The following is a 17,358-nucleotide window of genomic DNA, read 5'->3' on the forward strand; positions in this document are numbered from 1 at the left end:
TCGTTATATAGTCATAGTTATATAAGAAGTGGAAGTTTGTCTCATTAACTTCCTGGAGGAATAATATTTCAATATCATATTCCTTCACGGACCGGCTAAGTAGGGCTTGGGTTGTAACAATTATTGCTCTATTAATATTGAAGGTGGCATAAGGTGTGAGAAGACACACAATAAAAAGAAAAAGAGGGAGAGCCAAAGGCCAAGATGCTACATTCATTTTTCCGTGGGCGGTTATTTTTAGGCACGACAGATAGTGGTTAGTACAGAGTCGGTTAGGTACAGATGATTTAGCATTAGACCCTTTCCGTACGCCACTATTCTTTCTTGTGTGCATACGTGGGTCCCTATGGCTTAAGGAAGTGTGTGATAGTTGACTGTACTTCAAGCTTTTGGCCGCCGTGGATGATGTACTGTGTGTCTTATTTGTGTTTTGCATTCTAGGTGAAGACACCTTACTCTGCTTTTCTGTTCCATTACACTCTTCGTTTTCCATACCGTTTTCTGCCGTTTTAGTATCCATTAGTTCCCTGTCGGTTGTATCTGCGCAGTCCATATATTCATTTTCCGTCTTACAGGGAAGGGATGCGTTTCTTGATATCTGGCTAAAATCAAGGATTAAGGGGATCCTTGGTGTATCTAGCACCTAATTCACGGACTCCTGGGCAGGTTTGGAGCTTGCTGTGGCCAAGGATATGGTAGGGACGGCTTTAGTTTCACTGATTTGTTCGCTTTTTTCATAAGGCAAGGATTTGGAAATGCTAGGTTCCAACTCAGTCTTCAGCCGTTTATTCTAACTCTCCGTGACCGTAGGAAATTCATTCATGTCAATAACCGGGTTGTGTGCTGGGTTTTCCGTATTGTGTATATCTGCCCACGGGGCTAGTTTACTGGCTGTGTTGTGCGGCTCGCTTAGTGAGGGTGAAACTGGTCTACGGGGCCTTGCTCACTGACGGTGGAGTTCACAAGTGTGTCTGTCATAGTGTTTATATTCCTTCTCTCTGCTTAGCGATTTCGCGTAGCGAACAGTCCGGCTTTAAGTGACTGGGCGAATTACGAGGTTTGTCCGGAAAATACGTATAAATCCGTCGGGATGACGTATCACGTATCGTGGAGGCGCCGCCAGGTGGCACTGCTGTTGTCGCCAATCTTCTCAACGCTCAGTTCGAGTCGGAGAGCTCTGCGTTTCAGTAGCAGTGTGCGGCTGCTTGTTGAAAGTTACCCGTTTTCATCTGCCGTCGGTATGGAGCTCTCTCTGATTGAGGAACAGCGCATCAACATCAAGTCTCAGAGCTCGTGTGGCCCGAGTTCGACCGGATTTGGCACAAGGGGGCAGGTGGATCCTTCATCACGACAATGCGCCCGCTCACACGTCGCTCGTTGTGCGTGAGTTTTTGGCCCGAAGCTCAAACACCGTGGCAGACCACCCGCCTTATTCACCCGATTTAGCCCCTTGTGACTTCTTCCTGTTCCCGAAATGCAAAATGGTGCTTCGGGGGCGGCACTTGGGTGATGTGGAAGCCATCAAGGGAGAAACGACACGCCAACTGAACAGCATCACAACTGAAGACTTTCAACAATGTTATCAACAGTGGAAACGGCGTTGGCAGAAGTGCATCTTGTCTCAGGGAGAGTACTTTGAAGGAGACCATATTGTAATACCTGATTGTCAAATAAAGTTATTATTCAACTTTTATACGTATTTTCCGGACAAACCTCGTATAAGCAAGGGATGTCCTAGTCCGGCAGTCATAAATTTACTGAGCGCGAAATCCTTCAATATATAAGAAGGAAGGTGTTGGATCTTTTAACTCCATTCTAATAGCACGTACACAGTTGCTTACTTTGAAGGGGTATTGCTGTGACCACTCCTCTTCCCTGTGTTCAACCACTTTCCCGTATTTACCTAACGCTAATGAATTGGACTGTATAGGCACTTCCAGGGGAACATTCAATATTCGTACATTCTTTTGTGCCCAATGTAACAGGATATGGGGGATGTTCCACCATTCAACACAATGTAAAATATTTGAAATTTATTAAGCGAAGACCGGTTTTGACTCCCTTGGAGTCATCATCAGTTCATACAGAATAATTAAATCAAAGGGAATCTGATAACAATCAACTTGAAAATTGCCTAAATGCATATCATAGGTTGACATAAAACATAATGGAAAAATTATATGCAGAATGCAGTGGCGAATTGCCCATACATGCGATTGATGTGTTACATCCCTTATATTTTCAACGAAAAATATTGTTCATATTTTAATGGAAGTGGTTTATATAAAAATTCAAACGCACGGTTATCAATATAAACGAGCGTGACTGGCTAGTGATTGTTACTAATTGTCTATTGCCAAACTACTCCAGACATGGCGGCACAAGCATTGGACCCTTGTTGGTTGTGCTACTAATTGTCAAACTACTCCAGAGATGGCAGCACTAGCATTGAACCCTTGTTGGTTGTAGAGCTTTTTCGTGGGGTTGAAATGCGGAACGAACAGCCACATCCGTTAAGAGGGTGGTGCAAGGTGGAATCCTTCATTCTGTGCTGTAAGTTATCACGTGTGGGCGGGATTTGTGAAATACTGGAGTTCTTGCTTGTGAGTGGTTCTTTTCTTGTGCTATAAATGATGATATATAACAAATGTGTGTTGTAGTAATATAAATTATTGAGTTTCCTGTGCTTGTAGTGTAAATATTAAACAGAGAAAATGCGGAAATAATGCGATTTTGAAATGAAATCACACCGATCAGAGAGTAGTTCATCAGGCATGGATGTAGGAGCGCCAGGGTTGCGCGTTTCTACCGCGCAATCCGAATTAAATTCTGACCATTGTGTAATCGAACGTTTATGAGGAGAACCGTTTAGTGCACTTCCTTTTACCGAGAAAAGCAGAATTATAAATGAAGGACAACCGCGTCCAACTCTGAATGTAACTACACAAATTAAGCCGTTTGTTCGTCATTTCAACAGAAATATTTACAAAACAGGCCATTGGATTAGTGGGTGTGAGATCATAAATAAACTTTTCTGTTGATCTTGCTTGTTGTTTTCTCGTGAAAAATGTGTTTGGAAGGACGGTGTTTGCAGTGACTTGAACAATGCAGGGTGTTTGAAAACGAACTCCCTAGTTTTAAGTATAAATTTAATGGGAAAATTAATGAAAACTACACCAGTGAGTACATACCATGAAAGAGTGTTCCTTCAAGTTTTGTTTAATGTTAGTATACTTCAACGTAGGATCCATTTGTTGCCCTGCACACGTCGAGACGATATTCCACTTCTCGCCACTAATTCACAAAACATTTCAGGTGTAACTATCCCAACCGCCGAGACGATTCTTTCCCGTAAATGATTGATGTCTCGAATCTTTTCACCGTACACAACATCTATTATGTGCCCCCCCCCAAAAAGGTCCAGTGGGGTTAAGTCTGGGCTTCGTGGTGGCCTAGTTATTGGGCCAGCCCTGCCTATCCACCTTCCTGGAAAGCGAGTGTCAAGAGCCGCACGCACATGGTTACTGTAATGAGGTGGGACGCCATCTTGTTGGAAAAACACAAGGCCCTTTTCCGCCTCAGTATCATCCTTTTGGGGAAAGACGTACTCTGTCAACATGTCATAGTAAATGACTACGTTTATTGTTTTTTCTACAAAAATGAAAGGACCAATCACACGATCTTCCCTCAAACCGCACCAGACATTAACTTTGGGAGAGTCGCGTGGATACTGAATAACTTCATGTGGATGCTCTTCTCCCCAAATTCTGCAGTTATGATGATTAACCGTTCCACTGACATGAAATGTAGCCTCATCAAAAAAGATTTTTTTTTAAAAATAACATCATTGACGCCTGGACTGAACTGAGGGAACAGAGCAAACAAACAGCACTGGCGCCGTCTCAAGATCAAGCAGACCTACCAACTGCAGGGGACCCAAATTTGGAGAGTTGATGAATCACACACCATAAACTAAAATAGTGTATGTCACTTTGTATAGATTCTAGGATACATTAAAACTAGGGAGTCCTTTTTCAAACACCCCGCATTTGTAGATCTAGTAAACGGCAAAAAGGCTCTGATAATCACATTAAGTGTGAAAAGGAACTACACATGCTTGTTAGAGGGACAAGGATAGAATTTCCCTCAGTGAACAGTCAGTGGAGCAGCATAATCAAAATGTTAAAATTTTGTTCGTAACTCACAGGTTCAGGCTAGGCTTTCTGCTCTTGCGTTGATGAACACTGAAAGTGGTCCCCTAGAAATATTGCGATCAACGCCCCCCGCCCCAGTTTCAGGAACAGGTGATAAAAGAGTCTGGTAGGAAAACTAGAAGAACTGATCTACAATTCAAGAAATAAGGTATGATAATAGTACTGAATATATTTTTGTAAATATAAGTTAATTTTCAACATTTGAATTTATAACTGTGTACATTTATGTTTATAAATCGTTATAAGGTGTTTTCTTCTACATTCGGTCTGTTTGCGTTGATATTTGCAATTTTTTTCGGTTACATCCCCTAAACCAAAAATCAGGAGTCGCCACTGACACAATGACAATTGCCTAAATACCTATCAATAGGCTGACATAAAGTATAATGACAAAATTATATACACAATGACATGAAGTGCTTGACACTGTACGAAAGTTCTTGGATCTGGGTTAAAAATACTGCCGTGTGTCTGTCGAACGTGGAACAGACTTGTCGGTCTTGTTTCAATCAACTTGAAAACATACGAACTACAGTAGTTGAAATAAAACACATTTGACAATTTACATATTAAAAAAATATAGAAATTGCTTTGCTCTAGGTCATATAATCGTGCACTGCTTTTGTACAGTATGGATCAAACTTGTCGGTCTTGTGGAGAGCTGATGTTAAGAATAATTGGTAGTTAAAATTAGCTGATGGGTTGGGGGAACATCTTTCGTTATGGACATTTGCTTTTGAAGTTGAAATTGTCGTCTACTATTGTTGTTGATGTAAGAACTGGTGATGGTATGGCCTTGGTTTATGGCACCGTATCGTTGAAGGTGGATGACTGAGGAAAAGAAATGAGAAACTAATGTGTGTGTTCGGATTTAATTGTAAAGTGATCTGAATAGTACTTAATCCCTCGTTCCCGCTCGCGTTCTTTTGTACCCTGTCAGCTGGTATCACAGAAACTTTCCCTATACGACCATCACTTAAGGATATTTTCTGAATCCCTTGATAGTTACATATCAATCGTTCATAAATCAATGTTGAAATTACCTTAATGTATGCTTCGGTTTCCTGTTTGTCCAGCGGAATCATGTCGTTTTGATCTGATGAGAGTTTCAGCAGTGACTGGATCCGATGATGTACATCCCACGCCGATGGCTCGTTCTCACGTTCAAAGATGCATTTCAGTGTATTTCTCCGTGCAAGTTTTGTTGCCATAATATTACTTGTCGTTTCACTGTTTCACTGAATATAAGAGAATTCACACAAGTAGAACTCGAAACAAACTCGTTGTTTGCTTAACAAGTACACTTGTCGTGACACACGCGACTAGCAGGAGAATGCGGAGTAGACAACCTTCTCTCACCGCTAACAGCGGCCAACTGGGCCAAATCGTTCTCCTCTCACTAATTCGATTATCTCTTTATTCGTGATTCGATCTACACATCTCACCTTCAGCATCTTTCTGTAACACCCCATTTCAAAATCTTCTATTCTCTTTCTTTCTGAGCTAGTTATTGTCCATGTTTCAAATCCATACTATGTCACTTCCCAGACGAAAGTCCTCAAAAACATCTAATTCCTATATCAGTGAGCGAAAAGAGAAAATTCCTTTTCTTAAAATATACCTTTGTCGATTGTTTTATATCCTCCTTACTTCTGCTACCACTAGTTACCCTACTACCCCGGTAACAATATTCAACAACTTCCTTCAAGATTCCAGTTCCTGCATCACCTGACTTCGTTCGACTTTTGTTTTGGATGTATTTACTTTGATCTAGTACTCCTTCTCTAAGACTGTGGTATTTCATACCATTCGGCAATTTCTCCACATCATCTGCAGACTCAGATAAAATGACAAGATCATCGGCAAATCTCAGTGTTTTGATTTCCTCTTCTTGAATTGTGATTCCTTCTCGAAATTCCTCTTTGATTACCTTTACCCCCTGTTCTATACAACACAGAAAAGGAGAGAGGACAAACTGTAGTTTTGCTTCACTCCTTCCTGGATTGCTACTTCTTTTTCATAGCCTTGGATTCTTATCACTGCAGAGTGATTTTTGTACGTATTGTAGATGATCCTTCTTACTTATCTGATCCCGATCACCGTCAGCATCTCAAGTAGCTTGGTTCAGCATTATCGAATGCCTTTTCTATACTTACGAATGCCATGCACGTGAGCTTGTCCTTTTTAATTCGATCCTCTAAGATCAGACGTAAAATCAGGATTGCTTCGCGCGTTCTTACATTTTATGAAGCCAAAGTGATATCCACCTAAGTCAGTTTTAACTTGTCCTTTCATTCTTCATTAAATAATGTGTGTTAGAATTTTCTAGGCGTAAGTTAATAAACTAATTGTGCGATAGTGTTCACACTTGTCAGCAGCTGTGTTCTTGGGAATAGATAAAATAACATTCTGTCTAAAATCGGATGGCACTTTTCTGTATTATACATCTGACTGTACTGACATTATTATCTCAGTAGTGACTTACACTGTTAACCCTCAGTTAATACTGCAGACATTTCGAGAGCTAAATTTTAATAGTGTGTCACTTCGGTTTTCTCCTGTTAACCTGAAAATCGCCGGCAACATATGACAGTGGGAAATGTGTTTCAGGATGGCAAAATAAAACCCTCGGTGTCCCTCAGGGGTCGGTCCTCAGACCACTGTTATTTATCATCCAAATTGATGATATATCAACAGCTCTTAAATTCTGCAAGTTACAAGTGTACCTACGCGGATTATATACAGATTTACTATCATTCAAAACCGAATGATGTCTATACTGCAATTACTAAAATAAATTCCGACCTACAAAATCTTAGAGACTATGCAAATAAAAACACTTTATTAATAAACCCGAATAAAACTCAAGTTATTATTATCGGTACCAGTAAAAAATTATATTTCCTCAAGCAACAGGACATTTCTCCAATAATTTTAACAATAAAATCATATTGTACTCTACTTCAGGGTTAACTTAGGAATTATCGTGACTGAGACCGTAAATTGACTTCAACAGGTGATAAGCAAACTACACAAATGCTTATATGCATTGAAACGGTTCTGTAATGTATCCTTTGTTCGACTTGAAGTACAACTAATTCATTCTCTGATACTACTTCCATTTGACTATTGTGACACTGTGTTGACTGAAATAACCTGTGACAGTAACAAAAACTGGACCGCGTCTGCAACAGCTGCGTAAGATATATCTTTAATCTGTGATATTATGCTCATGTAACACCTTATTATAACGAGCTGTCGTGGTTTCGAGAGCACCAGCGCCGTTAACTTCACATGTTATATCTTCTGCACAGAATACTTCCCATTAATACTTCCAACTATCTTTCTTCTCCTTTTTGTTACCTCTCGTCCTATCACGACCACAATACAAGATTTGGCTCCTCTCTTGCCATACCTGTAAACCGCTCTGCTGCTTACAACCGCTCCCTCATAATCTCTGCGTCCAGGTCGTGCGAACATTAGAAACAATCCCTCTCATCGCAAGTTTAAAGTGGCTTGCCGCGAGAATTTGCTGAGTAGATCCCGCTGACTTGCTGGATAATTGTTGAATGAATGTAGGAATGGACGAGATGAATGAATGGATTGCTGTAGTTACATCATTTAAGTGTGCTTTATTTTGTGAATTTTAAAACTAAGGATTCTATTAGTAGCCTATTATTATTATTATTATTATTATTATTATTATTATTATTATTATTATTATTATTATTATTATTATTATTATTATTATTATTGTTCCGAGGTTTCTGTGGAGCAGCAGAGGTGAAAGAAGGTGCAGGGGTGAATGGGTCTAACTACAAATGCCAAGTACAGAAAAATTTAAAACTTAAACTGAAGGTTACATTTCCTTTTTTAAAATTCAAATTTCATAACAATCAAACGTTAGGTAAAATGACAAGGCTTTGACCCAAAACAAGAAAATCCAAAATTTAGAGACAATTTAACAATCTGGGCTTCAAGCCCCAAGTTTTACAATCCTTGAGCTACTAGCCCAACTTTACCACGGCACAAATTTGTTCAAAGGGCAGAAATCCCCTAATTACTGGAGCACTTGCTCCCAACTCACAATATCAAGCCTTCAAAAGGCACTCAGTAATCTAATTTTGAAAAGATATAACAGGCTCTCAGTTAATCAAGCCTATTCAAGGCAACATCAAATTTTACAATTACTTGCCATCAAGGCACAACTTACAAAATTAAACGCGGGTATCTTGCACCAAACGTACTGGGCCTTAGCAGAAAAAGAACAGGTTAAGTAAATGGCCCGACATACAAAAGGAATGGAGGCGTGAATTTGCACTCCTACATGAAACTTCTTAAAACCTAAAAGACACTAGGCCGATGAAACAGGGGCTATTCCCAAACGATGGATGTGACCCGTATAAGAAATAAATATGAACCTTACGGAAGAAAAGAAATTCAGTTACGAAAACGTAGTCACCTAAAATCAAAATGAAGGGGAGCTCGAGAGGGTAAAGCACACTCTATCCCCGATTTACAGTTACAAATTGACTTAAGTTTTACATAAACTGGAAGAAATTTACATATTTATAGAGATAGGTTACATGGTGAAGGTTTCGTACCTTCCCCGCGGGTTAAACTGCTGACCTAGCAAGAAATAAAGATGTTAAGAGGCCATTACCTTGCTGAAGAGCTGCTGCCTGACGAACAAGGCACCTCCCGCCTCCTGCTACACTTCTATACACAGGGTTAGATTTTAAACAAGTGGCCGAGAGACAGGAAAATTAGCAGTTTTTATACCCTCGGGGAAGTTTCGAGATCTTTCATGAATAATTAAGACACACCCACAGGCTTTTATTGGCTACAGTACACAGTTACACACAAAATCGAAGAAGACATACGGGATTGGATGAAAATTAATTCCAGAAATAATTGATTGGCTAACTTCAAAACTTGTGGAAAGAAAAGATTAATATTGCCAACCCACAAATGAAAGAACGAAATTTAATAAAGAAAAAGCTTATGAGTACAAACTTTCTTCAAATAAAGTTCCTTCACTTCGCACCAGGGTGCATGATCATAATTTTTTGGGGTAGAGACATCTATGAGAGAATGCCCACACTTCTTGATAAATAGTAAACAAAAACAAGTCGAAATTCTCCCAGTGACATCTTCAGAGCAAAAGTTTAAGTAGGTCCAGTTTTAAGTTCAGTGTTTCTCCAGCAGAGGAGTACTATAAGGCGGGAAATTCGAATGTGCGGCGTAGAGGTGTACCACTCGGTAAAATTATTATTATTATTATTATTATTATTATTATTATTATTATTATTATTATTATTTGCGTTATTTTTATTTGTAATAACAAGTTATGTAAATGTATTCTCTTCTAGTGGTTAAGTGTAAGAGAGGGCTTTGAGCTATAACTTCGCCACCAATAAAGGCATCTATCTATCTATCAATCTTATACACCAAATAGAATAAACCCCTAATGCCGTTCTGTTCTAAGTCAGAGGGAATTGCATAATAATAATAATAATAATAATAATAATAATAATAATAATAATAATAATAATAATAATAATAATAACGACAACCACAAAACAAACAATTCCATAAAAATCAAATTTTGCGAGAAATTATATCGAAATGAGAAATTTTTCGATAACAAAAGAAGAAAATTGAAGTACATAAAACACGAAATACGTAAAAAATGACAATTAAAAAGGCATACGAGAAGTGTAACGTGTGTGTATGTTCAGTCCTCAGTCCGAAGACTGGTTAGATCCTCTACAGCTCCACCATTAGATATCCTAGGCATCATTGACGAGGCGTACTATGGAAATGAGGAGTGTGATAGTTTCCCATTGCTTTCCTCAATGAGCCAGAAGTTGCTACTACATATCAGCCTGCCAAGCCCACTGAATTGCGTGCGCCAACCGACCCAATGAGCAATATTTTCACACCTTTTATAGCAGGGACTGGCTGCGGCTGCATAAGGAATGGTATTACTTTCATCGCTCATACCTCTCAGTCACTTTCATATTGTCAAAGCCAAGGATGAGGTCGAGACGGATCAATGAAAGTAACAAAATTGCTTTAGCCCATATCAGAAGACATAGTGTACTGTAAATACCGCCAACAAAGGCTTAAGTGTAAGATAATAGTTAAAATACAGTAGTTTAAAAACAATCGCAACAAAATCAGTATGCAATTTGCAGAAAGTAACGTAAACTATTCCCTCTCATGTAGTAGCATAACAAACGCAGTCACTTAGAAAATCCACCCGCAATTTTCAATCTATTACATTTCAAGTATTGTACCACAATAATTAGTTACAAGGAAAGTAATCACACATAAATTCACATACAGCTTAAATATTGGGCAAATTAGGCCTATATTTTATTATACGTCTGCTGGAACACGCACAGGACTAAAAACACATCCCACTGTGGGTGGGGCGGTAGAATAACACCCACGGTATCCCCTGCCTGAACTTTGGAGCTTGGGTTGGCGACCACGAAGCCCTTAGCTGAGCCCTGGCATTGTTTACACTTACTTATGCCAGGATCCTCACTTCCATCCATCCTATCCGACCTCCCTTGGTCAACTTTTGTTCTTTTCCGACCCCGACGGCACTAGAGCACTCGAGGCCTAGGGAGTCTTTCATTTTCACACCTTTTACGGCTCTTGTCTTTCTTTGGCCGATACCTTCATTTTTCGAAGTGTTGAATCCCTTCCATTTCTTCTCTCTGATTAGTGTTATATAGATGATGGTTGCCTAGTTATACTTCCTCTTAAAGCAATTATCACCACCACCACCACCACCACTAAGAACACAGCACAAGCACAAAAGTAGAACAGGAACCCAATAAGTGAATGGAAAGAAACAAACAAGTGACAAATCGAACACTGACCATGGAGCAATAATGACTGAAAGATCGTCGCGTTCTTCGCTCGTTCAGTATTACATCGCTCTCTGCTGAGAGTTTACTCCATCTGATGATAAACATTTATTAGATCTGTAATTGGGCTTTTGGCGGCCCAGGGAAAGGTTAACCGGGACACGGGAATTTACTGCCGAAATCGGAACTGTCCCGAATAAATCTCGGCGGCTGGTCACCCTACTTGCAAGATTAAGTAATGAGTACAAATAAAAATTTAAAAAAACCGGGCAAGTTGGCCATGCGGTTAGAGGCGTGCGGCTGTGAGCTTGCATCCGGGAGATAGTGGGTTCGAATCCCACTGTCGGTAGCCCAGAAGATGGTTTTCCGTGGTTTCCCATTTTCACACCAGGCAAATGCTGGGGTTCTACCTTAATTAAGGCCGCGGCCGCTTCCTTCCAACTCCTAGACCGTCGCCATAAGAACTACCTGTGTCGGTGCGACGTAAAGCAACTAGCAAAAAAAAAAAAAAACAAATTTATATATATATATATATAAATGAGAGACAATGCTATAGAATGATTGCAAGGTAAGTTCACCTGCCCATTAACTTAGTACATTCGCCACTGATAAACGAGAGTTTAAATGCATGGGGTGATCATTTAACAAACAGTTATGAACACAAAATTTACTTTAATGAGATTTCCGGAAGTGACAAGTTTTACTTCTAACAACCCCTATTTAAAGCTTACCTTGTTGAGGTATGAAGCATCTATAAGAGAACCCAGTAAAGCAGTGCAGCGAACTTCCAGTTCTTTGTCTTTGCACAGCATTACAGAGACAGCTCTGATGGAGTTCGGGATTAGTGGTATTTCGTTTAGTCCCAGCAGCTGAAGCCCCAACTTGAAAAGAAAGCAATAATAGATACGTCAAATACTCTACATCAGCATAATAATATAGTTCTATCAAAGTATAAAGTAAATTGAAACACATTAATTACTCTGACGGTACAGCGTTAGTGTTGACGTCCCAAAAGTACTCAACCTACAGAACGAACGAACGAATGAATGAATGAATGAATGAATGAATCAATCAATCAATCAATCAATCAATCAATCAATCAATCAATCAATCAATCAATCAATCAATCAATCAATCAATCAATCAATCAATCAATCAATCAATCAATACTGATCTGGACTTAGGGCAGTCGCCCAGGTGGCAGATTCACTATCTGTTGTTTTCCTAGCCTTTTCCTAAATGATTGCAAAGAAATTGGAAATTTGTTGAACATCTCCCTTGGTAAGTTATTCCAATCCCTAACTCCCCTTCCTATAAACGAATATTTGCCATCCCTCCACTGAGAGCTCGGAACATACAACTTAGTCGAGCAGCTCGTCTCCTTTCTCCCAAGTCTTCCCAGCCCAAAATTTGCAACATTTTTGTAACGCTACTCTTTTGTCGGAAATCACCCAGAACGAATGAAGCCGCTTTCCTTTTGATATTTCCAGCTCTTGAATCAAGTAATCCTGATGATGTTTCTTCTCTACTGATATCACGTTAGTCTTTTCAGATCATAATCGCTGGACCTATTTTCAAGTTCCAAGTTATTACACTGCATAGGGTGACCAGACGTCCTCTTTTCTCCCGACATGTCCTCCTTTATAGACCAATGTCCGGGTGGATTATTTAGAAACCCGAAATGTCCTCCCGCTTTTTAGTGAATCTGCCAAATTTGGGGTAATCTGTTTTATAACTTCGTTTTTAGAAATCTTCATCATTACGCGATGGCATCATCGATGTACAGGGTTGTCGAAAACAACGTGAACCGGGTATATCAGCGTTAGAGGGTTGCTCATATTAATAAGTCATTTGAAGGAAATAATTATACAGGGTGAACACAAAATGCCGCACTTGGAGGTCGGCATGCGGTTCCTCGTCGAAATTCACGACAGAAGTTTATCTTGCTAAACCTAGTCCCACCAATAGGTTTAATAGAAATACGAGTTAAGAAACCGGGCTCTGGCAACGCTGTAACGGCGTTGAGCGTGGCCAAGCACAGGTCGCATGAACTCGGCGCTCTGCTGGAGCTGTCTCATTGGTTCAGTGAGACGAGGTAATGCCATAAATGCCGATTGTGCGGACCCGACCATATGCGAGCCATTTTTTTTATAGTTAATGTATCAAATTGTATGCAGTGTACGCCTTCACTATGCAATACACTATGTTCTCTCTTACCGTTACAGTTACCTTTATTTAAACATCAAACATAACATGAACTTCTTACAGACGTAAACGACCACTTTGTTTCGTCCATGGCACAATAAAGCCCATGCGTAGAACATAATAGTGGATACAGTAACATCGTCTCTATCCAATGCGGTACAAGGAAACACAATACAGTACAGTAGGTAGGCTACATTGGGTTGCCCATTATGCTACGCACAATAATTCCATAGTGTACGTGCGACGTCCAGTCTTATATTCACAGATCCGGTACGTACACTAACGAGCAACGTTCACTTCACAGCAGATGTTCAAAGCGACCACCTTGCATTTGCAAACACTTCGCCACTCGCTGAGCAAACTTTGGCGGACCCTGCGCAACATAGCTGCATCCACAATTGCCGATGAAGCATGCACGCGAGCTATTAGGTCTTGAACGTCCATGGGTGGAGTAATGTATAGATGTTTATTAAGGTCCGGGGAACGTGGAGGCCAGAACATTGGACCTCCACGACTAATCCATTTCCATGGAAACGCTTCATTTAACCAGTTACGCACAGTCATTCCAAAGTGTAGCGGTGCACCATCATGCTGAAACATTAGCTGTCGCCGAACACCAAGTGGAACGTTTTCTAAAGCGTCAGGCAAACTATTGCCCAGAAGCATACGATAGCGGGTCGCATTCAACTTGTCCGGTAATAGGTAAGGGCCTAAAAGCACTCCTACCACGAATTCAGCCCACAGGTTTATGCCAAAGCGACCCTGAAAGCCACGTTCAAGGATGACATATGGGTTGTAGTCAAACCAATAATGGCCGTTGTGATGGTTGAAAATACCTTCCCGAGTGAAGTTACATTCGTCACTCCACATCACATTCGTTATAAAATGTTCGTTATCTTCAACTTGTTGCAAAAGCCATTCACAGTACTGTACTCGTTGAATGCGGTCTTCTGGCCGCTGGTGTTGAGTTAACGTGTAATGATATGGATGCAGTTTTTCGTCGTGCAAAACGACAACAACCAGTGTTTGAGATACTTGGAACCGCCTTGCATTATAACGAGTGCTTCGCCGAAGTGATTGGTGAACGGCTTCAAGAATGTCGTCCTCTGTTTGTGGAGTACGTCGAGTCCTTTGACGACCTTTGTCCACTACTTGTGGGCGAAGATTACCAGTTTCCCGCAGACGTTGCTCAAGGCGACGAAAAACATTCTTACCGGGATGGCGCCTTTGAGGGTACCGTGCTGCATACTCACGAGCAGCCGCAGAAGCTTGGTTATCGGTTGCACCCAACACTAAAAGCATATCGACGTGTTCGCCGTTTGTGTACTCCATCGAGAAGCCACCCTACATCCACTTGACACGACCAGTTATGGTTTTGCACTGCGTGGTTAGTCGACTCATGCATTCAGTTGAATGGATCACACTGTCATGTGTTCGACTATTCTCATGTAACTACAGGATGTCATGCTTACAAACGCAGTTACACGACGGGAACTAGGGACCAGACGTCACACGCACAAAAGAAAAAATCTTGACGTAGATTCGAGCCGTAGCTCCATGGTGCATGTGGGTTTGATAACCTAACCGTCTACTCAGTGAGTTGCGACGGCGGGTACGGTAGAGCGGGAAGATGCACGTTTCTCTATTACATTCCGATGCGCTGCAGGATGTGATAGTGTTGCCAGCTTCTCGTTTTCGACTTGTTTTCTAACAGCACCAGATCAGATTTGGCTATAGAAACTTTTGACCTGAAATGGGATGAGAAATAGCATGCCGACCTCCAAGTGCGGCATTTTTTGATCACCCTACAAATCAATCAATCAATCAATCAATCAATCAATCAATCAATCAATCAATCAATCAATCAATCAATCAATCAATCAATCAATCAATCAATCAATCAATCAATCAATCAATCAATCAATCAATCAATCAATCAATCAATCAATCAATCAATCAATCAATCAATCAATCAGTCAATCAATCAATCAATCAATCAATCAATCAATCAATCAATCAGTCAGTCAGTCAATCAATCAATCAATCAAGCAAGCAAGCAATCGATTGATCAATCAGTCAATGAATCACTACTGATCTGCATTTAGGACAATCGCCCAGGTGCCAGATTCCCTATTTGTTGTTTTCCTAGCCTTTTCTTAAACGATTGCAAAGAAATTGGAAATGTATTGAACATATCCCTTGGAAAGTTATTCCAATCCCTAACCCCCCTTTCTATAAACTAATATTTGCCCCAATTCGTCCTTTTGAATTCCAACTTTGTCTTTATATTGTGATCTTTACTACTTTTAAAGACACCACTTAAACGTATTCGTCTACTAATATCATCCTACGCCGTCTCTGCACAGATAGCTCAGAACATACAACTAAGTCGAGCAGTTCGTCTCGTCTCCTTTCTTCCAAGTCTTCCCAGCCCAAACTTTGCAATATGTTTGCAACGCTACTCTTTTGTCGGAAATCACCCAGAGCAAATCGAGCTGCTTTTCTTAGGATTTTTTTCCAGTTCTTGAATCAAGTAGTCCTGGCGAGGGTCCCACACACTGGAACCATACTCTAGTTTGTGTCTTACGAGTCTTAATGCCCTCTCTTTTAAATCCTTACTACAACCCCTACATACCCTCATGATCATGTGCAGAGATCTGTACCCATCATTTACAGTCTCATTTATGTGATTACCTCAATGAAGATCTTTCCTTATTAACACCTAGGTACTTACAATAATCCCCAAAAGGAACTTTCACCACATCAATGCAGTAATTAAAACTGAGAGGACTTTTCCTATTTGTGAAACTCACAACCCGACTTTTACCCCGTTTATCAGCATAGCACCGTCTACTGTCCATCGCACAACATTATCGAGGTCATTTTGCAGTTTTTCAGGATATTGTAACTTATTTATTACTTTATACAGAATAACATCATCCGCAAAAAGCCTTATCTCTGATTCCACTCCTTTAATCATATGGTTTATATATAAGAAAACAAAGGTCTAGTGATATTGCCTTGAGGATTTCCCCTCTTAATTATTACAGGGTCAGATATAGCTTCGCCTACTCTAATTCTCCCAGGTCTGTTTTCTAGAAATATACCCACCCATCCAGTCACTCTTCTTTTTCTAGTCCAATTGCACTCACTTTTGCCAATAGTCTCCCGTGATCTATCCTATCAAATGGCTTAGATAAGTCAATCGCGATACAGTCCATTTGACCTCCTGAATCCAAGATATCTTTCTGGAATCCTATAAGTTGAGCTTCAGTGGAATGAAAATATGTCTAATATAATCAGAAAGAATTTTCCCCAAAGCTTACGTGCAATGCATGTCAAACTGACTGGCCTGTAATTATCAGCTTTATGTCTATCACCCTTTCCTTTATACACAGGGGTTAAAATAGCAACTCTCGATTCATTTGGTATAGTTCCTTTATGCAAACAATAATCAAACAATTATCTGGCACCGTTGTCATTTTATCAGCTGCTGAAGTTAGCCAATCAATTTTTTTTTGCTAGGGGCTTTACGTCGCACCGACACAGATAGGTCTTATGGCGACGATGGGATAGGAAAGGCCTAGGAGTTGGAAGGAAGCGGCCGTGGCCTTAATTATGGTACAGCCCCAGCATTTGCCTGGTGTGAAAATGGGAAACCACGGAAAACCATCTTCAGGGCTGCCGATAGTGGGATTCGAACCTACTATCTCCCGGATGCAAGCTCACAGCCGCGCGCCTCTACGCGCACGGCCAACTCGCCCGGTCCAATCAAATCTCTTCGCAGGCGAATTCAGATGGGCTTTGCGAGACACTGTTGCTAAATCTATACGTGGCTTAAGGCCGGCATGGGTGCACCAGTCGAAGAATGAAACTTCGCCAGGGGAGTGGTTTGAATACAAACCTCCGAGCTGACAGGATCGTGCAAAAGCAACTGCGCAACTGTGACACCGGCTGAATCCATCGGCGTGTTTGTGTTTGGATCCAGTAGCGTAGCCATGATAGACCGAAGGGAGTGAGCGGGGGTTATAGTTAAAAAATGATGATAGAACATA

At 40.6% G+C, this 17,358-nt stretch overlaps 1 protein-coding gene across 1 annotated transcript in view; it reads right to left on the reverse strand.

Moving 5' to 3' along the window:
- Window positions 1-17,358, reverse strand: part of LOC136866811 (lipase 3) — a 117,216-nt gene that overhangs the window by 60,556 nt on the left and 39,302 nt on the right. Inside the window, exon 5 of the mRNA XM_067143917.2 lies at window positions 11,830-11,979. Within this exon, the coding sequence (XP_067000018.2) occupies window positions 11,830-11,979 (150 nt within the window). The remainder of the gene's footprint in view (window positions 1-11,829; window positions 11,980-17,358) is intronic.

Source organism: Anabrus simplex, chromosome 3 (genome assembly GCF_040414725.1).
Source record: "Anabrus simplex isolate iqAnaSimp1 chromosome 3, ASM4041472v1, whole genome shotgun sequence".
Classification (NCBI taxonomy): Eukaryota; Metazoa; Arthropoda; class Insecta; order Orthoptera; family Tettigoniidae; genus Anabrus; species Anabrus simplex.